Source organism: Protopterus annectens, chromosome 8.part1, assembly GCF_019279795.1.
Source record: "Protopterus annectens isolate FY-2018-M chromosome 8.part1, PAN1.0, whole genome shotgun sequence".
Taxonomy (NCBI): Eukaryota; Metazoa; Chordata; order Ceratodontiformes; family Protopteridae; genus Protopterus; species Protopterus annectens.
Window position 1 is genome coordinate 539,441,407 of NC_056742.1, and position 26,893 is coordinate 539,468,299.

The window sequence follows — 26,893 nt, forward strand, 5'->3', positions numbered from 1 at the left end:
TAACATTGCCCAAGCCAGAGATAATAATAAGCTCGTATCAGCTCTATTCCTTGACCTATCCAAAGCATTTGATACGGTTTCCCATCCCATCCTCTTACACAAACTTTCCAGCCTACAAAACTCTACCTCCTGGTTTAACAACTACCTCTCAAGCAGATGGCTGTCCATCAGATGGCAAACATCTTTCACCCCTTTCCGTCTTAAGACCAGGGTTCCCCAGGGCTCTAAGCTGGGCCCCGTACTTTTTAATACATTTACAAATAACTTCCATGTTTCCTGCCCCTACTGTACCTTAATACAGTATGCAGACAATTCTATAATTAACACCTCTGACATTATACAAAAATCCCCACACTGTCATTCAGCAATCTCTGCACGTAGTAGAACAATGGCTAACTGAAAACAACCTGTTTCTCAACCCCAAAAAGACCAAGCTTTTCCTTTCAAAACACCTAAATCCAGCTAAAGAAACTTCACCATCTCATCCTTAGATGATACAGTTATCACCACTGACTCAAACACCAAATTGCTTGGTGTTACTATAGATGACCAATTAAAATTCAACCTACATATCTTAAACTGTATCAAAAAGCCCAGTCAAAAAGTAGGTGTTCTATGCAACAACAAATGTATACCTAACAAATCTAGACCTATACTGGTTCCAACATTTATTCTACCATCCCTGCTTGTATTTTGCTCCCGTACTTCCTAACCTCCAAAGTAATCTCTTAACTAAACTAGAAACCACCTATAACAAAATTGCCATATTTGCAGCCAGTAATAGCTATAAATCCTGCCATTGTATACCCCTGAAAAGCTTAAGATGGCCTGCGCTCCCCCACATGCTTCAGATATCACAACCACAAATTGCACATAGCATCCTGCTCTACCTTTACATCCATAATTACACCCTACACACCCAATTGTGACCTCAGAAGCACACAACAAAACCTACTTCAGGTGACCAATCCAAACGAAAATATTGGAAAAATCCTTTACAGTCATTCAGTTACATACTTATGGAACACACTTCCATTGTCCCTTTGCTCCACAACCAAAAGTGGCAAATTCAAAAAGCAACTAAAAATTAATTTTCCAACATGCATGGGTCTGTACTTGTCAGGAAATAACCTAAATACTTTTTCTTCTCTCAATCAACCTATCTGCCTGATATCTGCTGTCTAAAATGCCTACACATATTACTCTCTTTGCAGTTAGTACCTATGCTATTAAACGCATCTTTGTCATACCTATGTTGTGATGGTACTCTGAATTGCATATTACATATTTTTTATTTTAGGCATTGCTGTATTCCTTTTATACCAAATTTCACAAGCCTATTGCTACCTCATTCTCAAAATACTGTACTTTTCCCTTGTAAATATTCATGTTGTATATGTCTGTTTCTCTGTTTTTGTACTGATAAGTATCTTACAACTTGAATTGTTAGTTTTTTTTCTTCCATTTTTACTTTCCTGGAGTTTTTCTGTTCGGGTCCTCGCTGAAAAAGGGCTATCTGACCCCATTCAGACTAACCCAGTTTACAAATGTAAAAATAAAAATAAATAAAAAATTCTAAGTTGATAGCCACACAGGCTAGAGTTAACCAAAAAAGGGTTTAGTCATGCTAAGACGCATGGTACAGCCTGTGCTATTAGTAAGTGCTGTTTGATTTTGTCTACCTTAATAGCTCTCCCAGCTGAGTAAACACTTTCTTCAAGCCATTTCTCTTTGTCAAATTGCCTTCTACTGACATGCAAACTGTCTTCTAGTGACATGCAAACCGCTAAGGATCCCTTGTTTACCAGAACAAAAAGCCTTATAATAATTAATCTTTTTCATTTACAACTTGGTACTGGATAAACACCTAGGGTCTTAACCCAGTCATTTCCCTATGCAAGCATGGGAAAAAGCACACTGATTTTTCTTTTGTCATACTCTCTTAACCAGACCATTCCTCTGCCCTATTACAGTCTCCACATTTCTTAAAACTGAACAAAGAAGAAGAGAGAAGGAAGAAAAAGAGAAAAACAAAAAATATCTGTTTATATCAGTATCCCTGTTACATTTAAAAAACATGATAAAACTTTACTTCAAGTCTAATTGATTTTGTCTCATCTTTAAAGCTCTCACAGCTGGGAAAACCTCTGATTGCTTTCAGAGAACATTATGTCCTAGCCAATTTCTCTCTTCTTTTTCCCTCAGCCAATCCCCAATTTTTCTTTATCAGATTGTCTCCATGGAGGCATGAGAACCAGACAGCCAGTTTCTCTTTTTCAGATCGTTTCCATAGAAACATGAAGACCATTTGCAGAGTTGCTACTAAGTATACATGCTAGAAAAAAGCCTCAAAATGTTCAATATTCTTTTTCATTTACTCTCTGTCTCTTAAAACTAATAAACCTAAGGTCCTTAATTCAGTCATTTCCTCATGCAAGATTGAGGAAAAGCACATTGATTTTAACTTTGTCATGCCTTTTTATCCAGGCTCTTTTTTTTTTGTTTGTTTGTTTTTTTGTTTTTACATTGCATTGCCTATATTCTCAAAACATTGCAAGAAGAAAGAGGGTAGAGGGGAGAAAAAGAAAAAGCACATGTTTGCATTACACATTACACTTAATTTCACAAATGTAATTATTGCACTCAATCCCATAGTTAGTTACAGGTTTTATTACTGTTCTTCTCCATCACCCAGATTCTGTCACTGCTTCATTTCCAACATATGTTCTATTCTTCTAGTCAACTCTTGTGCTCCCTTCCTTCTCTCCAACATGTTTCCATTGAAATTCTGGAAAAGGTTTCACAGGTATAGTATCTCTCTGTGGTCTTTACTACCAGAAGAACAAGTAACAGAATCTCCTTCTGTTTCGCAGTTCACTTTTTGTTGGGCAGACTTTTGTATTTCCTCCTTAACATGCACTTCATCAAAAAACTGATTTTGTCCCTCCAGAGAAGAATACCTTAAAGACAGCTAGATACAGCAGTTTGAATCTCACATCTGTGTCTCGACATTCCCTGAATAGTGGAATTAATTTACTCTTCTTCTGCCTGGTGTACACAATGAGTAATCATTCTCCACAAACACTCTGCTGTCTCACACCTTTTAGTATTTTGTTCTTCTGCCACAGTTTTGTCATAATCAACTCCTGCTGGTAGGATTGCATCTTTACTGTTAAAGGTCTAAGTTGATTTCTTATAGCTAGATTTGGAGCATACACATGATGTGCCCTTTCAGCTAGCAACTCCTGCTGTGGAATACCAGTCTAGTTGCTTATTTGTGCTTTCATAAAATTAATGTGCTCTGTTCCTTCCAGTGTCTCTGGTATAGCTGAAAATCTCAGGTTTTCCCTACGTGCTCTGTACTCTAATTCTGTAATGTTTTGAAACATCTCTTCCTGAGCATTTTCATATTCAGCCAGCCTTTTCTTCATTTCAGCATCTGATGTTTGCAGCTTTATCATCTCATCTGAGTATCTGTTTAAAGCTTCTTCCATTTTTTGTAATCATTTGTTTGTGTTGATATATTCAATCAGTGTTTTATTTATTTTAACCAGGTCTGCATACAGTTGCCTTGTAGCTTCCTGTAGGTTACTGGAAGTCATGTGTGAAGGTTGCATTGCTTTTTCCTGAACAACTGCAGAACTTTCCCCAGTCAGTGTTTTTCCTCCCTTTTTGTAGCTTTCTTTATTCCTTGCATCCAGGCAATGCACTTACTAGCCAGTTACTGAAATTAACCTATAAACACAAGTCTACCGGCCTTCTCTGCTGAGTTTCGGTTTTTACACTGGGAGAGCCAGAAACAAGCTGTTACTCAGTGGGCAGCCATCTTTGAAGTTTGATCGCACTGTGGTTTTAATTAAAAACTGTTAAATAAGGGAGTTGCTTCCAGGAGAGTGATTTCTCAGGACATAATGGGTTACAGTTATATTGCATTTTGAAGATAAGATGGACAGAAGTCGTAAAAAAAAAAAAAAAGATTACAGGCAGTATCTGCAAGTAAGTAGATGACTTTTTTCATTTATTGAAATGGAGCTTGCAGTAGTAAATAGGTGGCAGTGGTACATGTGATTTTCTGAAAAGTTTCTGATAAAAGTTTGTATTTCTTCCTTTTTGTAGAAGCTGTTGCTGTCTGGTTGTTATTCAGGACAGTTACTGGTAGGCCGTATTTGAGCTTGGAATGAGAAGGTTTGTTTATTATAGATGTAGTCTGACATTTTTAGTAAGAGGGGCTTTTACATTTATATATACATTTTAGGTCGACTAGAACTGATATGACTGAAAAAACGTTGTGGATCTAGTTGTTATTATAACTGCTTTTACTTATCATATAACATTTTATTTTTTAAGGGCTGAAGTATGTATGTGACTTGTGTAATTATGTTTTTATGTATGTGTATGATATGTATATGTTTGTGTATGTGTTAACCATGTATAGAGCAGCTGTAGTATTATAGGAGGGACAAAAACATGCTGAGCATTAGTAAAAGTTCTTTAAAAGATGATGAAGTTGAGAAATTGTGTATTCATTTAAGTATTTTTGCCTAGAAGAACTTGAGTTGGCAGCTGGACAGATGCGTTACGGAGATGTAGAGTTATTTATTTTAGGGACTAGGTCAATTGTGGCTGTTTTTTTTTATTGAGTACAGGCTCAGCTTTTGCTGTAAGACTGAGTGTAAGGCTAGTGATTTGGTAATATATGATGATGCTGTGTTCTTTACAAAGTTGGGGTGAAGACAGTTGGTGAAACTGTTTGGGGAGGGAAAGTTTGTGATCAGTTTGTATACAGAATTCACTATGATATGTATGTATTGGAAGGTGTTAGGCAAAGTGTCTTATTTTGTATTCATAGGTGAATGTCTGGATTAAGACCCTTTAATTTAATAGGTTTTAAGCAGAAACAGGTAAGTAAGAGAACACAGAATGTAATGAAAAGTTTTCCATTAACGAAACCTGTTTCAGCTTGTCTTTAGAAGACTGCAGCTGAGGACTACATTTTTTCCTTTTTATATTTCCATGGAGACGAGCTAATTGTAAGGCAGTAAAAGTATGCAAAAGTACTGGTTTCTTCATGTCTAAAAGTTAATAGTTGTTTTTTTGGAATAAAGATAAAAACACCAATTAGTGGAAGTAGGAACACATGTAGTACCATGCATCTTAGCATAGATAACCTCCACTTTAGATTAGATAAGGCATCTGTGTTTGCAGCTGTCTAATTGGGACAGTTCCTATTAGGGGGGTTAAACTTCATTATTTGAAGATCTACATTGTTTGTTTGTATTAAGTTAAGTTGTGGGGATGTTCTGGTGGTTTGTTTGTGTTTTTTAAGAGTTTTCAGTAAAACAAAAAGTCTTGTGAAGAGTGACTTGGCTTCAAATGGAGATAACAAGAAAGTGTATACAAGATCAACCTGCCAAACATTAGTGGGTGCATATATCATAAAACCTGGCAACAGACATTTAAATAGCCCTCATATATAATAGGTGGGAATAATGACTTACTGTGATGGAGACACCTTCCATATTTGGAAACGTGAATGGCCTCCTAGATCTAGACAAAAAGCTAAGAGTTTGAATTATATTAAGAAATGCAAAATGAAAAATAGCAATGCTATAAGAGACAATTTGGAAAGAAATAAGCATGTGAATCTGATATAGGATTTCAGGATGGATATTCAGAACATTAGGGAAAAAGGAAATGGGGCTTAATTACACTAACTGCTAAAGGAGCTCCAATAGTGATAGAGGAAAAGGTAATAGTGATAGATTTGTGGTAGTATGGGGCTACACTCAAGGGAGGAGGATCATGCTGCAATGCATTTATATTCGACCTAAAACTGCTGTTAAGGAGCTTAAGAAAACTTTAGGAGAAGTAATCGAATTTCAGTAGGGAATGTTATTTACAGGTGGGGAATGAAACTTGATTTGCAACAGTGAAGATATATATGGAGGGCCTAGAAGTGAAAATGTAATAAAAGAGGGTTGATTTCTAAAGAAAATTGAATATATTTGGTATGGAAGATGTGAATTCAGCAGTAGGAACTCGGAGAGAATTTATAATAACTGGGTTAGACTAGACAGAAGTTATATTTCACAGGAACGTGTGCATTTAATCGAAAGCTTCGACACATGTCCATTAACTATTTCAGATCATGTGCCAATAACAGTTAATATAAAAATGCAGGGTACTGAAGTATACATGATACACTGGTGTTTCCCCAACTACCTGTTAAAAAAGAGAGGGGGTTAAGAAATAGGTAGTGAAAGTTATTCAAGAGTTATTAGGGAATATAGAAATTTCTTCAGAAGTTAGTGAGTGGAATAAAATGGTAAATATAGGGTAGAAATTAAAGAAAAAGAGACATGGTTAAGAAGTGTAATGTACATTATTGCAGAGCAAGGGGAATCTCACAGAACAAGAAGAGGTGCAACTGCAGAATGCTAAAGAGAAAATAAGGGAGGATCTGGTAAGTAAGCATGAATTTAGAAAGATTGCTATTAAGCAGCTGTTTTTAGTACCTCTAGAGCACAAAAACGTTTAGCACAGTGACTTGGACAACAGAAAGTAGATGAGGTTGTTGCCAAACGTAGGGATCCTATGACAAGAAAAATAACCAGAGATCCTGTAGAGGTATTAGAGATATTTCAGAAATGTTTTGAAAATTTGTGTAAAGCAGAGAAATTTAGAAATCAAGAAAGGAAAAAACACAAATGGAAATATTTATAGAAGACTTGAGTCTGCCAAAGTTAGAGGTACTTGAGGCTCAACAATTAACAGTTAAGATAGGAGAAGATGAGATAAAATGGTGACATATAATCAGTCTGCAGGAACATCTCCAGAAGTAGGTGATACTCCTGTAGAAGTTTGGAAACTAGGAGAGAAGAAAGTGATAACGGTCTGGAAGGTTTTAACAGTATTTTAAAAGGAGGAGAAGCACCGACATTGTGGAAGAAAGTGTGGTGGCTGTAACATCTAAAGATGGCAAAGACCTATCAGACCATGCTTCATAAGCTCATTTTGATTTTAAACCATGATTTTAAAGTGTTAATGTCTACAATAAATAAAAGAAAGGCAAAGGTGTTACCAAAATTAATAGACATAAATTGGTGTGGTTTTGTGGAGTGAGGCAAACATTTGACATTAACAGAACAATGGTGATCCACAGGGAAGCAGATGTAAGAAAATACCACTGTTGTTAGTGAGTCTTGGGGCAGAGAAAGCATTAGACAGAACAAGGTGGGATTTTATAAGTCAGGCGATGGAAGCATTTGCATTGCCTGATATAATAAGGTTAATTAGGGGGATATATGAGGGATTGAAGGAAAATTGAAGTGGGAGGGTTCGTCTCTGACAAGTTGTGCCTGAACAGAGGAACCGGGCAGGAGTGTCCTCTTTCCTTTTTGTTGTTTGCTTTATATTTAGAGCCATTGGCAAAGAAAATAAGGGACTCAGAAATTCAAAGCTATAATTGGTATGGTAATCAAGAAACGTTGGCTTTATTTGGAGATGATATTTTGTACCTAATAAATCCAGAAAAGGATCTTTCAGTGTTGTGGAACATTTTGAGAGAGTTTCAGGTCTTTTTGGGATATAAAATTAGTTGAGATAAAAAAAAGGCTATAGCTGTGAACTATGTACCTTACACCATTACCTATGTATTATGTACAACCTTTCAGTGTTGTGGAACGTTTTGAGAGAGTTTCATGTCTTTTCAGGTTATAAAATTAGTCGAGATAAAACACAGGCTATTGCTATTTGCTATGTACCATTACACTTGATATGGCTCAGCAATGCTCATATTTATGGTGTTATTTAGGCATATGGATTAAAAAAAAAGAGTGTTATGGCAGCTAAGTGTATGTGGGAAGAGACTACACAAAAGATAATACAAAAATCGAGAAACTGGAAGCTCTTGTTTATAGATGTGGATAGCAAGATAAGCAGTGAAAATGGTTTTGGTCACTTTAGTTTTATATACAGGTCAAGCATATTTTTGTCAATCAGATGAGAAGTTATAGACAATAATTAATATAAAGAATTGAAGGAGTTTATCCTGGAGGGGGAAAAATGCAAGGGTCAAGTAGAAAACCCAAAACGTGTATGTAGGTGTGTGTAAATGGGACATAATGCAAAAATGTGAACTGAAATTTTATAAATGTAACAAAATTGGACAATATTAATGGACCGGGAAAATGAAAATAAGAGTGGCCTATTGAACTGTAGAAAAAGAAAGGGGAGAAAATTAACAGAGGGAAAAAATAGAAGAAGTAGAAGAAAAATTAAATGAGAAAAAATAAAATTAAAAAGAGGGCATAGAAGGTTCTGAAGTAAGTGATGAAGAAGACAAACTGGGTGGTAGTAAAAGGGAAAAATAATTATACCGGTAAAAGACAGAAAAAGAATTTTAAGGGGTAAGTGCCAAAGAAAAAAGAAAGGAAATGGATGGAAGAGAATTTATACAGCTATGGGGAATAGTGTAATGGATAACATTTTTGACTCACAGACACAAGGTGCAGTGTTTGATTCTCAATTTTGGGAAGGACATTCGTTAGGCTTAGAATAGCCTATTAAGAAAGCATAGTAATTTGCTATGAACTTATGAAACCATGAATATAAGGAAAAGGGAAAATGAGAATTTGAGTGCTTTCTGCAAATGATAATAGTATTAAGAACATAGTAAGTAGAATAGGAATGTTGGAGTAGTGTAATACATGTGATGTAGATGTAATTATATTAGAAGACGCAAGTTTTTTGACAAATGAAGAAAGACTCAAGATTGTTAAATGAAAGATTACAAACAGAAGTGAGGAAACTGGAGAGGAAAGGTAATTTGCAATTTAGGAAATGAGAGATGTTCTGAATTAGCGGCATTCTGTTGAAATACAACAAAGATATTAGATGTAATTTTAGCAAAAAATGGAAAGATTAACCATTATACATTTTAAAATGGAAAGTAGTATATAGAATTATAACATGCTTATACTAATTGTAAAGAAAGGAAAAGCTTATTTCCTCAGATTTTAGACTTTGTCGTAGTAAATATGAATATTATAACAACAGGAGACTTTAACTGTGATTTCAGAGGTAAGTGTAAAAATAAAGGAAATGATACAAGAAAAATGTTAGATGTTACAAGATGTGGTAAGTTAAAACTTTGAGACAAATATTCATGGACTTACAAAAGGGGTATGTATAGAACTGAAATAGATTATTTTATAGTATCAGAAGGTTTAGTTTTAGGAGAAGGGGTAGTTAAAACAGGTTTTGCTGATCATCTTGCAGTATGGGTAGAGATAAAAGAAAATAAGGAATATATAAAATTAGCCAAAGGAATAAAAAGGATAAATGGGAACACATAGAATAAAGAAGGAAAGAGATTAGTAATTCAATTATGGAAAGATCATATTACCATGAGAACATTTTATAAAAATTAGTCCAAATGGTGGGTGATATTTAAGGAAAAATACAATTTTTTTACAGTGGCAATATGATGTGAGAAAAGTAGAGAAAGAAAAATCTAAAAACATATAATGATTCTTTAGAAGATTTAGAACATGATAGAAAGTACTTTGGCAAAGAAATATAATTGTATGAAAGAAATCAAGAAAAAATACAAGAATTGTTATATAAGCAAAGATATATATTCAGAAGGAAAAAGGGATGTATCAAGTTACTTAAGCAAATAACTAAAAGAAGATGGTAGTGTAATAATAGAAATAAAATTGTAAAAGGAGAAGTAGAGCTCGGGAAAATGTCATGAATAGTGCAGTACAATATGCACAAGAAATGTTTAAAAGAAGATATTGAAAAAAGCATGGAAAGTAAAAAAAAAAAAAAAAACAGAAAAAGAGAATTAAGATTTGGAAAGGGGGATTTCTTTAAATAAGTTAAAGTATTTGGACAAGTAAATATAAATTCCGCTGCAGGACCAGATGGAATTAGGGTATGAAATGAATAATAATTTTAGGGATTGGCAAAAAATATATATATTTTTAAAGATTTTGAATGAACGGTTAAATGGAGGTTTTATGTTTAAAGAATTATGTAGTGGAATACTTAAATTCATACAGAAGAAGGAAGATAGAAGACAGTTAAAAAAACTGGAGACTGATAGTATTGAATACTGATTATAAGATCTTTATGAAAATAATACAAAAGAGATTTGAAACTAAAATGGAAAATATTATAGAAGAGTAGTGTGTGTGTGTATATATATATATATATATATATATATATATATATGTATATATATATATATCTTAAGGGGAAGGGTTGTCAAGAATTGTTAATGATAGAGAAATTGTGGATGATGACATGAGTAGAAAAGAAATCATGATAGGAGACCTTTGTAAGGCATTTAACACAATTGGACATTATATGATATGGGTAATAATGAAATAATATAAGTGAAAAAGGTAGGAAGTTATGTATGTTCACCTGTAGCAATAATAAAGTAAAATATTTGTGAAATGGCTGCTTAAGCCAAGAGGTACATATGAAAAGTAGTGCAAGACAGGATTGTATACTCTTTGCTTTACTTATAAATGTGATAGTATGTGAAGTAAATTGCAAAATGGAGGCAGTATATATAACACCTAAAGGGTTAAAGAGTTCCAGTTCTGTTAACATTGCAAAAAAGAAAATTTGGGTAAAAGTAATTTGCAAAGATAAGTGTCTAGAGATGATAGGATTGGCTTTAAATAAAGAGCAAAGTAAAGGATTAGGTGATGTATTTTACAATGAATGAAATTTCTCTGTTGAGTATAATTTAGGAATAAATATGTAATTAGAATTAAGTGAGAAAAAAAGAAGAAATAAACCTATCTTTTCTAGAGGACCTATAAATTATAATTCAGAAAAAAAGCTTATTTGATTAAGTATTGATAGGAAAAACAGCATACTTAGCAAGTGTATTTATGTTGCCAGCAGTATTTGAAAAGGAATTATTGCATATATTTTTTCATTTATGTGGGGTTCTAAATTAAACGCAATAAAAAGAGGAGTTTTATATGTAGATAAAGAAGATCCAGTAGTATATGTTGTTTCAATAAATTTGTACAGTGTGTTAAAGTGGATGTATGAAAAATGAGAGATTAGTATTGTCTAAATGTAAGTATGATAATTTGGGGCGTATGGTAAAAAAGAGTTAAAGAATGTATATGAGGAAATAAAATATTACTAAGAAAAAAATATTTTATGAAAAATAATTGCTGTAGAAAAAGAATAGTATGGCACAAGTATTGTAATGATAAAACATTACTATGTAAAAACATGGGAAAATATAACACATTAAAAAAATAAAGCTATAAAAATAAAAAGCAAATGATGTAATCAGAAAGTAGATTGTCAAGATTTGTTGTGGAGACTGGTAATAGATGAATTCCCAGTAAAAAGAAGTATGCCATATAAGAAGAAAAGTGATAAAATGTTTACATTGTCAAGAAGGAACAACTGCAGAAAGTGTATTTTTGTAAAGTAAAAAAATTATGAGGAAACTGTAAAGAAGATTGGTTTGAAGGTATAAAAGAAGAGGATAAAATAAACATGGATATGATTAAATATGGATATTATAAGAACAGAAGTAAAGCATATGTTAAAAGAATAGAAAATAAGTTATTTTGTGCTGTATGGGTTATATGCAATGAAAGAATAAATGAAATTATGTTTAATGGTAAACAGATTTTAGCAGCAGTATTAATTAAAATCAGATGGTGTTTATGGAAAAAGGAGTGGGAGTCTGGGTTTACCCTCATAATGTCGATTACATATAATCAACCGGCCACATCACCGAACCGTTTCCGCGAAACCAGAACCATGAAATCTTTCAAATGTCAAAAAAACTTAGAATTTCGTCATTTCCGACCGCGCCGCACCTCTACACCAGTGCTAACATGGGTCAAAAAGGGGGCGAGATTATGTAATTTGGAAATTTGGTGTTTGTTTTGAAGAGTCGCAGTTTCGGTATTCGCAGAAGTGGGGTCAACCATAACGTGATTGGCATTATGAAGGTAAACCAGAGGTCTGACAGGAATGAAAATTTAGTATGATTGTATAAACAGATTTATTTTTGTGCGTGTGTCTATATACACACACACACACACACACACACACACACACACACACACACACATATATATGGACCTAGGACTTTTGCACAAAAGTGCAAAAGCCCGAATCCATTATCACCGAACACACTTTAACGAAAGCGCTTTTCACCGAAAAGCGCTTTCGTTAAAGTGCATTAAAAAAACAAATCTACGTTTATGCAAGGGGGCAAGCCCCGCTGCACCTTCCACACCCCCCCACTTTAATATTCTCACTCCGAGATCGCACTACAGTGGGGAAAAGGGAATTTTCCCTTACCCACACCGTAGTACAATCTCCGGAACAGGCATACTTACGCAAAAGTGCTTTTTCGGTGAAAAGCACTTTTGCGTAAATATGCCCCACCGATAATCATTCGGTGAAAAATGTTTTCGGGAATCTGTATGGATCCCATATATATATATATATATATATATATATATATATATATGTGTGTGTGTGTGTGTGTGTGTGTGTGTGTGTGTGTGTGTGTGTGTGTGTGTGTGTGTGTGTGTGTGTGTATAAAGAACCCCTATTATTTTTGCTAGGTCCTGTGGGATATTTGACACCCACCTGAATTACTACCAACTCAAGCAGATGTGACATTGGTTTAATGTACCATCTGAAGGATAAACATGCTCAGAGGTGCACCGTAGTACTCCAAGACCTCTCAACCCCCAGTCCAGCAGCCCGGAAGATTTAGCCTTGAATACCCTTTTGGTACCACTTTCAATACATGCAAAACACAATGTGAGAGGCCTTAAAAATCGCTCACTAAGAAGTCATATCTTTTAGAATGGAAATGGTCATGCAAGGTGAAGTAAGCTGTCACTTAGTCAGAGGCATATCTACAACATTAGCATTCTTGAAGGGAAATATCCACAAGAGATATCTTGGAAGCTGCAACCTGGTCATCTGTCCATAAAGTTTCTAGATGCTGTAAGCCAGTCATTGAGTCTAGGGATAGAGTAGGGTTTGCCACTGCAGTTCTGAGGGGCATACTACCCTCCTTGCCCACAGGGTTGTCCACCACTCGGGGGGAGGGGGGGTACTTGCTTAGGGCTTTGGGACTTTTTCTTGGAAGTTATAACTGCAACAATAACTTGTATGAAGAACATAGTACAGTTGTTCTCGACTTACTATAATTATAGATGTTTGAGTATTATCACTGCTGCAGTCTCATTTCCCCATCCATCCCCTTTTCAGACCTATAGCTAGGATGGGGCAAAGGCAGCAGCTGTCACAGGAGCAAGCTGGCTTGGTAACTAGTGAAAATCAAGATAATGTTCTATTCTCTTTTCTGCTGTTCAGAGGAATAGAGAACCTGGATGAACTTTTTTGTCCTCCACTTTGGTATGCAAGTGCTATTGTGGGGATTTCCAGGAATACCAGTTTAGGTAGCTAAGACTCTCTCTCTCTCTGTATTGGTTCATAGGTATTTAACAAGGCTTTTGATCTGTGAGGATCTAAAGAAGCTTAACCTTAGATTTCCATGGTAGTTTTTACCCTTAGATTTTGTGTACTAGTAACCCAAAGCTGGGCAGAACAGTTATGTTGAGACATTTATTGTTGCCTGTGTCCATGAGAAACATGGGTGCTAGACTAGGGATGAATTTGAGGTTTCCCATTAATTCCTCCAAATTACATTTTAATAGATTGAGTAGTACTTTGCTTTTGGTGGAGTGGAATATGATTCAGTATAGGTGGTAATCTCAATTGCAAGACAGATTGAGATCCTGTGAGTAGGTGTTGACAACCATTGGACTTGTAAATGTGTAATAGGTCTGACCAGGTAGGGTCTGTTGAGGATTGTTCACAAGGCAGAGGTCACCTTTTAATAGCCTGTATGATACTGAGACAAGGGACAAGGCTTTGAGATGATCTACATAGTTTTGGAGATTTAGGACCTTGATTTTTTTTTTTTTTTTTTTAGAAAAAAAGTGTGTTTTTTCCAGTTGTGACCAATGTTTGGACAGATACTTACCAAATGGTGCATTATATTCATTGATCAGCCTGATGATCACTGAGTACAGTAAAATGATTACATCCCTGGGCCTGCATGTCATACTTTTAGGTATAAGATTTTTGATAAAAAAGGACTGCCTTATAATAATGTATATATTGTGAACAGTTCATTGTCGACATAGCTTTCCAGATTCCTGACTACATGATCAGCATTCAATAGTACATTGTCAGTGTTATAGTTTCAAGGGAAGGCATGCTTGTCAAAGGATACAGTTATCCATTTCTTGGCTTTTAGTTTTAGTACATGGTTTTGACAACAGACACTTTTGTTTGAGAAAGGTCCTTTTGGAGGATTTTGTTGTCCTCTAGGGAGTTTGATAGCATCAAGTTTACAGGCATCCACAGAATTGTTTAGGCAAATACTTTGCAACCTGCAGATATTGAAAATAAGGACAACGTCTCTTGAAAAGTAGGTACATCCAGACAAAACTGTGAAACATCTAATTTGTATAAAATTTAATTGCCAAACAGCACATTGCTCTTCCTGCTTACATTAGAAATAAGAAATACTACTCAGAAATATATAAAGCTGATAAATCCATACAACCAAGGAGCAAATGTTCCCGTGATGGAAAAATAAAAACTAATGAGAGAATCAAAGATGTACCATTCACAGTAAAAACCAAGGCAGTTCACAGTCTCAAAAACTTAAAGGCAGCTCGTATAATAAATTCAAAGCACTAGAAATGTATAATAAAAATGAATGTACTTTAATTAATATGTACAACAGTAACGGTTAGCGCTTTCACTAAAAATGGATTAATCAGACCTTGAAACATGTTACAAGTGAATCCATTTAAGTAGTAAATCAATCATGACATCATATCCTGCATAACAAATCACATACTCAATTACAAAACAAACATTATATATACATATATTTAAAACAAACATATAAAAATAAAAACTAATAAAACTCCATTAATAAGAAAATTAAAATAAAATGATTAATTTACCCTGAGCCTCATTTTACGCAGGGCTGGTTTTATAGATAATTTCCCATTTAACCCTGGCTTCCGATCAGCCCTGAACCTAACAATCCATTTCATCTCATAATTCTCTGTATCTCCCCTAATGTCACCACCCCCGATTCTAGGTTGGATAACCTGTAAAACAGAAAACCTAAACTCATGTGTAATATCAGTAAACATTACATGTTTTGCATTATGCTCAGCCCCTGTACGTATACAGTATAAGTGTTCCCTAATACGCTCTCTCAACTTTCTGTTCGTCTTGCCTATATTAAATGCAGGGCATAAGACGCACCTAGCCAAATAAACAACATTTTCTGTGGCACAATTAGCTGGAACATTACGTTGAAAAGAGTTATTACTGACTGGGTGTATAAAACAGTCATTAATATCGATGTAACTACTGTAATTACATCCCTGACAAGGTACTGTTGCTTTAGAGGAACCACTAATCATATTCTCCGTTAATAAGTTGGGAAAACATAACATTTGTTTAAGGTTCTTTTTATTCTTAAAGAGAGATTTTTTGGTGTTTCACCAACCACTTTTCGTACTTTTTCATCTAACGTTAGAACATCCCAATGTCTACGTATTATATCACATATTTCAGGTGTATCAAGTGAGAAAAATATAGGTACCTGCACTAAGGGGATGTTATCCTGTTTTTTTCTCAATGTTTTCACTAACCAAGTTTAAGCTAGAGAAATATGGACCTGCTTTTGTACATCGAACTGTCTCAACTTCTCCAAGTATAACATCCACCTCATTTGGATCATAATTCCTAGCAATCAGCCTAGTTCTCAGACTCAAAAGCTCATCTTTAAAACTGTCATATCTTGGATTCAACCTCAAGGCTCTCATTGCTTGATCTTTCATTACATTTTGAAAAACATATTGCGGGTGCATGCTTCCTCTGTGTAAGAGGGTGTTAAGATAGCAAGCTTTTCTATGAACCCCCGTGTTTAGCAAACCATTGCTTAATCTATAAATCTGAACATCCAGAAATGATATACTATTTCTTGAATAATTCATAGAGAATTTAAGATAATTAGTCATACTATTTGAATGTATCAAAAAGTTATTCAAAGACACTTCATCCCCTTTCCAAATAAAAAACAAATCGTCGACAAAACGTTTGTAAAAGTCGACATTCACCTTAAAATCCTCTGACTGAAATAGATTCTCTTCCTCCCAGCTAGCCATAAAGATGTTGGCGTAGCTGTTGGCACACGGAGTGCCCATCGCCACACCATCATTCTGAATGTACAGCTGATCATAGAAGAGAAATATATTATTAAGTAATACAGTTTCCAGAAACAGAGAGACCAAGTCAGTGGTACAAGGTCCATAGTCAGAGTATGCAGTTAAGTAACGTTGTATTCTTTCAATACCCTCTTCATTAGGTATGACAGTAAACAAGCTTAGTTACATCTAGTGTAACCAATATATAAGGTGAATTATATTCAATTAATCCATACAAACATATTAAGAACTCTTTACTGTCTCTTAAAATATATGTGTTAGCATCCACTAAGGGTCTCGAATGATGTTCAACATATAAAGATAGGGGCTCTGTAACCCAACCGCAACCAGACACAATAGGTCTGAGGGGAGGGTTCATGGAATCTTTATGGACCTTAGGAAGTCCATTGATAACAGGAATTAAAGGATTTACTACCAATAAAAACTTATATAATTCATAATCAATGCATTTGCTCATCAAAACATCATATAGCGTGTGATATACATTGAAAACTTTATTCTCAACCTCTGTCATGTCTGTACGAGAGTAAAAAATATTCTCACCTAATAGGAGCCACATATTCAATTTATACCATTCACGGCCCAGAACCACTACTGGATCACCTTTGTCAGCTGGCCTGATGATAATTGATTCATCATTAATTAAACCTTTTAAAGCTATTCTTTCCTGAAACGTCAAATTATGTCTCTTTCTCGTACAATTATTTTTATTTTTCAAATCTAGTGCATAAACATCTTCCTCACCCAATTGATTAAAGATATCCAATACTGGATTTAAAACCGGAACATACGTACTAGGTACTTTAAATAATGGTGCCTGTTTAGAATCAACATTACTATAATCAACTTTTAGCTGTACATTTCGTGTAAATACTCTAAAATCTACAATAGTATCAGCCAGATTACTCTTACATGTGGGAATAAAGGACAAACCTTTATCCAGAACTTGTGTTTCAAAAACAGACAAAGTTCTATTAGATAAATTATGTACTAACGTTTGTCTAACAAATTATTTTAAATTACACTAGATGTAACTAGCTTGTTTACTGTCATACCTAATGAAGAGGGTATTGAAAGAATACAACGTTACTTAACTGCATACTCTGACTATGGACCTAGTACCATTGACTTGGTCTCTTTGTTTCTGGAAACTGTATTACTTAATAATATATTTCTATGATCATATTTCTATGATCAGCTGTGCATTCAGAATGATGGCGTGGCGATGGGCACTCCGTGTGCCAACAGCTACGCCAACATCTTTATGGCTAGCTGGGAGGAAGAGAATCTATTTCAGTCAGAGGATTTTAAGATGAATGTCGACTTTTACAAATGTTTTGTCGACTATTTGTTTTTTATTTGGAAAGGGGATGAAGTATCTTTGAATAACTTTTTGACACATTTAAATAGTATGACTAATTATCTTAAATTCTCTATGAATTATTCAAGAAGTAGTATATCGTTTCTGGATTTTCAGATTTATAGATTAAGCAATGGTTTGCTAAACACGGGGGTTCATAGAAAAGCTTGCTATCGTAACACCCTCTTACATAGAGGAAGCATGCACCCGCAATATATTTTTCAAAATGTAATGAAAGGTCAAGCAATGAGAGCCTCGAGGTTGAATCCAAGATATGACAGTTTTAAAGATGAGCTTTTGTGTTTAATAACTAGGCTGATAGCTAGGAATTATGATCCAAATGAAGTGGATGTTATACTTGGAGAAGTTGAGACAGTTAGATGTACAAAAGCAGGTCCATATTTCTCTAGCTTAAACTTGGTTAGTGAAAACATTGAGAAAAAACAGGATAAATCCCCTTAGTGAAGGTACCTATATTTTTCTCACTTGATACACCTGAAATATGTGATATAATACGTAGACATTGGGATGTTCTAATGTTAGATGAAAAAGTACGAAAAGTGGTTGGTGAAACACCAAAAAATCTCTCTTTAAGAATAAAAAGAACCTTAAACAAATGTTATGTTTTCCCAACTTATTAACGGAAAATATGATTAGTGGTTCCTCTAAAGCAACAGTACCCTGTCAGGGATGTAATTACTGTAGTTACATCGATATTAATGACTGTTTTATACACCCAGTCAGTAGTAACTCTTTTCAACTTAATGTTCCAGCTAATTGTGCCATAGAAAATGTTGTTTATTTGGCTAGGTGCGTCTTATGCCCTGCATTTAATATAGGCAAGACAAACAGAAAGTTGAGAGAGCGTATTAGGGAACACTTATACTATATACGTACAGGGGCTGAGCATAATGCTCTAGCAAAACATGTAATGTTTACTGGTATTACACATGAGTTTAGGTTTTCTGTTTTACAGGTTATCCAACCAAGAATCAGGGGTGGTGACATTAGGGGAGATACAGAGAATTATGAAGTGAAATGGATTGTTAGGTTCAGGGCTGATCGGAAGCCAGGGTTAAATGGGAAATTATCTATAAAACCAGCCCTGCGTAAAAGGGGGCTGAGGGTAAATTAAGCATTTTATTTTAATTTTCTTATTAATGGAGTTTTATTAGTTTTTATTTTTATATGTTTGTTTTAAATATATGTATATATAATTTTTGTTTTGTAATTGAGTATGTGATTTGTTATGCAGGATATGATGTCGTGATTGATTTACTACTTAAATGGATTCACTTGTAACATGTTTCAAGGTCTGATGAAGCCATTTTTGGTGAAAGCGCTAACCGTTACCGTTGTACATATTAAAGTACATTCATTTTATTATACATTTCTAGTGCTTTGAATTTATTATACGAGCTGCCTTTAAGTTTTTGAGACTGTGGACTGCCTTGGTTTTTACCGTGAATGGTACATCTTTGATTTACTCAGAAATATATGTTTAAAAACAGTGTGTGATAAAAAAATGGCGAAAAAATACAAGCACATTATCATACAGTGTAAAACCTGTAAATTTTAATGAATTGTATTGCAGACATCTATCAAATAATGTAATTTATTTTTGCTTCAAAAAAGGGAGATGTAAGAAATATGTCCTCTTTCTTTAAATGGTGTTGCTAGTATTTTGGTCATGTAGTGTGATTTCCTAACTACTAGATAACTCCACAAATCAAGTGTGATGGAGTGGGGATTCAGAAAATTATGTGAAGGGGTAAAATCAAGCCTGAAAATAGGGATTTATCTCCAAAAATAGGTACATCATGTGCAGAGGTAAACCAGGCCTGAAAATAGGCATGTTCCTCCAGAGAGGGGCAGATGAGAGGACACATCTATAAACCCTTAACGTTTGCTTTGACCTCCACTATTGGCAGGATGTTTTGTAGGAGGTACAGCTGTCCACCTTAATTTCTTGTGTTCTAGTTGTGAAGCCAGCTTGTTATTCGACAAATTAGAAAGGGATTTAAGTTCACCTGAGAGAGTTTATCTACAATACCTATGTGGAGGATAGTGTTGAATGGCTTTGTGAGATCTAGATATGTGGTGTGTGTGGATTTGACCTCATCAGGTGTTTCAGTAACCTTCTCGAAGAAGTCAAATCAAGTTAAGTAGGCAGGGTCTGCCCTTGACTGATATGAAATGGCTTGGGTTGAAAGTTTGTAGGTTGCCTATGGCCTTATTTATTAATTCCTTAATTATCCTTTTCATAGCCGTGCAGATGAGGCTAGTCAGGCTTATGGGTAAATAATTACTGAGGTCCATTGACCTTCTGCTTTTGTGCAGGGGGATAACTGTTGCTTTCCTCCATTAATCTGGAACAAAGCCTGTTTGGAGGCTGTTGTTGAATAATCTCTGGAGGAGGTCTGACAAGCCACGTTTCAGGCTGGCCATTAGGTAACACGGTATATCTTCTTACCCCATAAAAGTAGTGTTCTTGGCCTTGGATATCACCTTGAAGATTCATTCTTGGGAGGTTTGAAGGAAGTGAAGGTGTTGATATTTGATCAGAAAATATAGGAAAGAGAGTCGGGGTGGTTGAGGCTTGAATTGTATTTTTCTGGCAGTAGATTGGCTCTGTTCTCTGACTCCAAGTTTTTGATATTCTTTACTATTGTGCTGAACATTGTTTCTAAATTTTCTAACATATTTAAAAAGGCTTTCTGGTTGTCCTTTATATATGTGTCTGGGTTTGCTTCATGTCTAGCTTTGATTAATTTGATCATTGTCTGGGGTTCCTTATTAAGTTTAGCAGAAGTGTTGTTGACATCTTGAGATTTAAATTTATTTTTACATGCAATTGTTTTTTTATAGTGCCTGTTTAAAGTGGGGTTCCACCACAGAAGTTTATTTTTAAATTTGGCATTGTATTTACAAGGGTTACAGATTCATCTGTGCAGCTGTTTACATGCATATAGAATTTGGTAGTAAAGGATTCCACTGAAGCAGTGGGGTCATCATAATGGAAGGGGCTTTTGAATTTAACCAGGTCATCACTCAGTTTTAATAGATTAGTATTGGTATAAGCTCTGAATACCAAGTACTGGAAGATATTTCCTGCTCCAGTTTGACCAGGGAAGAAGTTACATTGGGGGGGGGGGGGGCAAAACTGCCCAATATTGGTAAGAGCCAACTCCAGGATTTTAACACCCCTGGTTGGGGTGCAGATGATCTGATCCAGAGAGTTTGTATTGAAGAAGTCAAGAAGTTTTTAGGCATACATGTTTGAAGATGTACAAATCTAGCAGTTAATGGGAGGGGTAGCTGAAGTCTCAAAGAAGAATGGGTGTCTGCATAATGCATAGAGAATGCACACTGGTTAGGTAGGAAGCATGAGCTGAGGGGAACACTGAGAAGATTCCTACAGTTAGCTATGATATGCTAATGGATTTTGTTAATATTAAGTTGGATATTGAGGAATTCCAGGTCATTATTTTGTCTAACAGGTCTGGAAGTGAAACTTTTTAAAGAATATGGAGTGGAAGTGGACATTTTTAAAGAATATGGAGAGACACTGCTGCCTTTAGTGCCTTCAGCACCTTCAGCTAATGCAGTGAGCCTGAATATGTGGTAGGCATTGAAACCCTGAACTGATGGAGTGCTCTCACTGGTCTTAAACCCTGCACTGATGCAGTGCTCTCACTGGTCTTAAACCATTCACTCACAGGGGTGCTCTCATTGTTCTTAAAACATTCACCGAGGGTAATGCTCGTAAACCCTGCACTGATGGAGTGCTGTCATTGGTCTTAAACCCTGCACTGATGCACTGTTTTCACTGTTCTTAAACTCTGCATTGATGGGGGGTGCTCCCATTGGTCTTAAACCCTACACTGTTGCAGTGCCTTCATTATTCTTAAACTCTGCACTAATGGGGGGTGCTCTCACTGGTTTTGAACTCTGCAGTAATGGAGTGCTGTATTTAGTCTTGAACCAGGTCTCTGTAATGATTCATATATTGATGTGCTCCAGGATAGAGAATATAGTTTTTTGTTAATGCTTTTAGCATTGAACAGCAATACCTTAATATTATCAGGATTCTGTTTTATGTAGGAAACTTTAGAAGACTGATGTTGCCTAAAAAGGGCACTATGGAGGTGGACAAGGATTTAGTCAATATACAAAAATTGGCGTGATAGGTATAAGCCATCCCTGGCAAAGCAGATAGGAATTTCTGCCATCCCCTTCCAGACTAATATGCATATTGTACCATCTTAGACAGTTGCTAAAGTCATTAATCTTTTGTTCGTATTGTGTTGTCTTTCTTGATGATGGAATGCTGCTCAACTCTAGGTTCATACCTACCTCAGGGATATATTCTGAGAGCTCCATCATATTCCTCTTCATGTAGTCCAGGGGGACATCTGAAAAGTCATTTACACCCATGTGCAGCATAGGGAGGGACATCTGAGTCATTTACATCCATGTGTACTGTGAACTTACCATATGTGTTCTTGTGGTGCAAGGACATGATGTGGCAAATCCTGCAATCTGATAACCAACTGACTGTGACCCTCTCCTTGCACAGCCTGGTGAGAGTGGTACATTGATTTATCTCACTATGGAGTCACCTATGAATGACTAGGATATTGGACTGTGTGGAGGTTTGCCTTATAGGCTTTTGAATTGAGTCAGTATGACTCTTGGATGTATGTTTCATGGTGGGTGCTGTTTTTGTTGCATGTGTGTAAAATTAGTGAGGGTACTTGTTTCATAGTTTACATGTAGGAGGGCTTTGTGATTTAAGTAGGTTACTTTTAAGAGCCTCTGTATATGTAGGTCTGTGTGTTTGTCTGAGCTGTGTATGACTGATTTAGTGTGGTGTTGTGTGGTACTGACAAACCTGTATGTTGTTTGTTGTAGCTTTGTGTGAGAACTTTGCGTCTAATAATATATAAGTATGCTGTTCACGCACTGTCTCACCTTAAGTAGTGAGTGGTTGTTAGTAAATGTACATTGTCTCAGAATGCCTATGTTAACTAAGCTGGCGACAGAGACTGGTGTAAAGTACAAATCCATGGTTCTCGATGCCTACTAATGTGGGCCGAAGGGGGAATAGTGCCTGTGAGGTTTGGAATTAACAATTGTAGGTGCTCTGTCTCTGGTAGTGGAGATGGTGCTAGTCTGAATGCAGCTACACACAGCTAGGAAACCATGAGCCTTTCCTCAGTAGAGACAATAGAGTAGCATTAACTCCAGGCTGCTTCCTGAGAAGTATTAACCCAGATGTTGCTGGGTTCGGTATGCTTGCCGTAGTCTTCTCTTGGTCGATCCCCTGGATAGAACCTACACCAGCTGGACCCAACAGAAAGCCAAACTGTGCAAACACCCTGAAATGTGTCTTGAAAACTGCAACTGTACCATCCAGTAAAGTCTCATTCACATTGCACAATCAGAGGACAGTAGGAGTCAATGTACCCCTGCTCCTTTTTTCTCAGTGAGGAAAGCAGTAACATTAAACCCAAGCTGGCTTCTTTACTTGTAGAAAATCAAGACTGGAGTTGGGGTCCAGTTTAGCCCCCCTGCTCCTTTTCTCGCTGAGAATAGCAGTGGCATTAAACCCAAGCTGGCTTCTTTACTTGTACAAGATCAAGACTGGAGTTGGGGTCCAGTTTAGCCACCCTCCTCCCTTCTGTTTTTGCCATCCTAACCCTATTTGTCTAGAGTGGTGTAGGGGCCCATCAGTGCTGCATTCTGTCTCTCAAAGGAATTCCTGTTTCGTAGGTACGCAGTCTCAGTAATCCTTATGTGGAACCAAGGAGGAACATAAGATGGCCGACTGTGACTATACCTTTATGCACAGATGTAGAGATGTCCAGAGGGCGAAAGACATAATGTCAGCATAAGGGGAAGCAGATGGGTTTAAAGTTATAATTCCTGTTATAACAGCAGCAGTGATTACACTCAAACATGTACAGTTATGCTAAGTTGATACAGCTGTACTTTCTCCATTATTACTGTATCTTTAAGGAGCAGTATTTTGTGAGAGTAAGTCCTAGATCCACCAAAGAGCACGGTTCTCCTTTTCTACTTTGGATATTGAGGTTTTGCTTAGTACCAAATAGAGTAACGTGTAATCTTTCTGCTGTCTGGCTCTAAAGGAGTCAGGGAGTTAGAACTTACATATGTTAGCCTTTTCATAAACATTAGCTTATTTTGTGTAATTCTGTTGCTAAATTTTGTATCACATATGCATCTGTGTTCAAAACTGAAAGCATGTTTCAGATGAGAAATCTTTCACGTCTCTCATTTGTCTTGTTCTTGCGCTCTTTTCTTTGTAGGAAATTGAAAGACTGAAAAATGAAAAGCCAACGTGGGAACGGAGACTAAGATGGGAAGGAATGCGATCAGTGTTTGGCGGGCCACCCTCTCTACTATGGATCAGTCCATTCGCTGGACTCCGAATCCGACGTTTAATGATAAGGACAAAGAAAGGAGGAACAGAGTTTTCTGTCTGAGCCTCTGAAGCAAGAAACAATCTTATTACTACTACTGCATTCTGTCAGCACCAAAAGTGTGAGAAAAATGCTGTATGCTCTGTGACCAGGAAAAGACTTGAGCATTTAAAGAAAACTTTGCCAGAGACAAATCTAATAAACTTCAAGTGCAAGTCACTGGTCTCTTAAAAGACATCAGCAAAAACTGAACTCGTGTATTATGTATTCACAAATCTTTGGTGAACAGACAGAAAACAATCACTTAGGGATGCCAAGACGCACTGAATGATTTCCTTTATAATAATTAATGACTTTACATGATATTAGTCTTTACTTTTCTTATGTGAGCCTTGTGCTGTAGAGGGTTCACTGAAAAGTATATTTGCAGTACAGTTCTGGCATATTTGAAACTGTCTTGTATAGCTGAAGACTTCACTACAGAACAACTGATAAGCTTGGGTTCTGCATAACTGCAGTATATTTTTGGTTACATACCTAACAGCAACTAGCAGATGAATCATTTTGAAATTGTTCAAGGCATGTAACATGTTATTTACATTGTACCAAATATCTAATCAAGAACATAAGGGTAGTTAGACCTCCTGTTGAAATTAGACTTTTATATCTGTGAAAATGGCTGATAAGGGAGAAGTGTTGTCATATTCTTTGCATAGGTGTTGGAATCATTTGGAAGTAGGTAAGACTGGCTTAGCTAAGCTGAATCCAGAATTATGGAGTCTGCCGTTAAAATACTCCACTGCCTTCCTTTTGCTGTTCTTTATATCTGAATCGTTGTGACAGAACATCAGAAACCCACTGAGTTTGATATGAATCTGTCCTGCAGAAAGTTTGGGTGACCCGCATGCTTCAGCAGTAGAATAAAGCCAGTGTTATCCTTACAACATTCTCTGACTTTCTGCATGGATTCCTTTCCTGACTGCTGCAGCAGAGCATGCCTTGCTCTGCATTAGATGGTGCCATTATGTAGAAGGACAGAACTTTCACAGTAACATGTTCACATGCAGAATGAAATGTAGCAGCCTAAAGTATCTGTGTAGACATTGCTGACCATTGTCAGGCAGCAGCTAAAGCAAAGGTTTGACTCTTAGTAATAGGGTATCATAAACCTGGTCTCTTCCAGAATTCTAAGATTTTATTGTGTTGTTGGGAATAACTGTGGTTTGTTATATTATCATTCATTCAGTCCACAACTAGTGACAGATTGTCAAAGCAGACTCCAGTGGATGTTGAATTAGTGGCCCTGGGTGACATGAAAATAGACTCACTGTGCAGGGACTTTGATCCTGTATCTCCTTACATAATATAACAACCTCCAAGGTCAGATGGCCTTGGGTGAAGGTTTTAAAGTTGGGCAAATTGGCTTAGTGCTGGAGATGGACTTGAAGCAATAGATAACACTGTGACCACAGAGTTGTGTGCAAGTTTTTCATCCTTTGGGCTCATTTACCTTGCACCGTGCAGTTGAGATTTATTGAGAGCTGATCAACATGGTGTAAGGAAGCAGACCATAGTTCAACAACTAATTGTCATTTTGCAGATGTTCTTCGTTTTTCACTCTTGCAGTCATCACACTTGGGTTATCCTGCCAGGGGTAGCCCTCAGTCAGCCCGAATACCAGAGTCTTTGTATTTCTGCGTCGGTTGCTGTCGCTTCAGGACTGATGTCAGGTCATCAGTGGTATAAAAACAGGCAGCCGACGCCATTACATCAGTCTTTCTTGTCAAGGAGCCCAAAGCAGAAGCAGTTCGCATGAGTGCCAGTCGGCCGCTACCTGAGCTTTCGTTTCCAAAATTGAAGTTGAACTCTTCTAAAGCTAAGTACCCCGTTGGGCATCCATTTTTCTTGCTCTAACCGATGTCAGAAAAAATGAACAATTGTCTCGCCTGTGGAAAGCTAATACCACACCGAGATTTCCATTCTTACTGCGTCACCTGTTTAGGCCCAGACTACAACGTACCTCGCTGCCAGTTTTGTGCTTTGTTTAATGCCCAAACTATTTGTCGTTGGGCCCTTATTGTAGCTAAATACTTTAGTTCTTGATCTCCGTATTCCAAAATGGCTTTTGTAAGCCATCCAACTACCGATCTTCCAAAAAATGTAAGGATAAAGACAGAGACAGACTGCACAGGTCCAAAACTGCCGACTACGCTTCCGTTAAGCTAGTCACCAGTTCGCCGGTACTCCGGTGCTTTTGCAACCCCTGATACCCGCTTCAATGGATTCCCAGGCTGCTACCGAGACCCATTCGGAGTCCAGTATGCTGCAAGACTTTACTTTGACTACGGAACTTACGGATGTCTCTACCTTGGATGGGTCCAGAGGCGCTGTACAGGCACCGGCTTCTGAGGTAGTTCTTCGCACTACCGATATTCAACACAAACTGATGACTTTCGTGTCTTCAGTTCTTTCTAAAACTACCGAGTTTCTAAGACCAAGAGTATGAGCTATGCCTAAAAAACCGATGACCCTAACTCAAGCGCCTGCTTCCTTGCCACAGTCACAGATGCTTAAAATGGTGGAAGACCATGCTGATTAGGGAAACCAGCCTTCCCCTGCTAAAAGAAAGAGACTTGTCACCAGCAGCTTTATCTGGCCAAGAGTCTGACGACTCTGAGGTTACTGATTATGAAGACATGCCCTTATCTGCCTATGAGGATTCAGATGCAGAGGAATCCATTCCTTCT

At 36.5% G+C, this 26,893-nt stretch overlaps 1 protein-coding gene across 1 annotated transcript in view; it reads left to right on the forward strand.

Moving 5' to 3' along the window:
• ZDHHC7 (zinc finger DHHC-type palmitoyltransferase 7) overlaps positions 1-25,090 on the forward strand; it is a 1,014,873-nt gene extending 989,783 nt beyond the window's left edge. The window contains exon 8 of the mRNA XM_044082057.1: positions 24,033-25,090. Coding sequence (XP_043937992.1) covers positions 24,033-24,209 — 177 coding nt within the window. The 3' untranslated portion in view covers positions 24,210-25,090. The remainder of the gene's footprint in view (positions 1-24,032) is intronic.
• Positions 25,091-26,893: the final 1,803 nt, after the last annotated feature.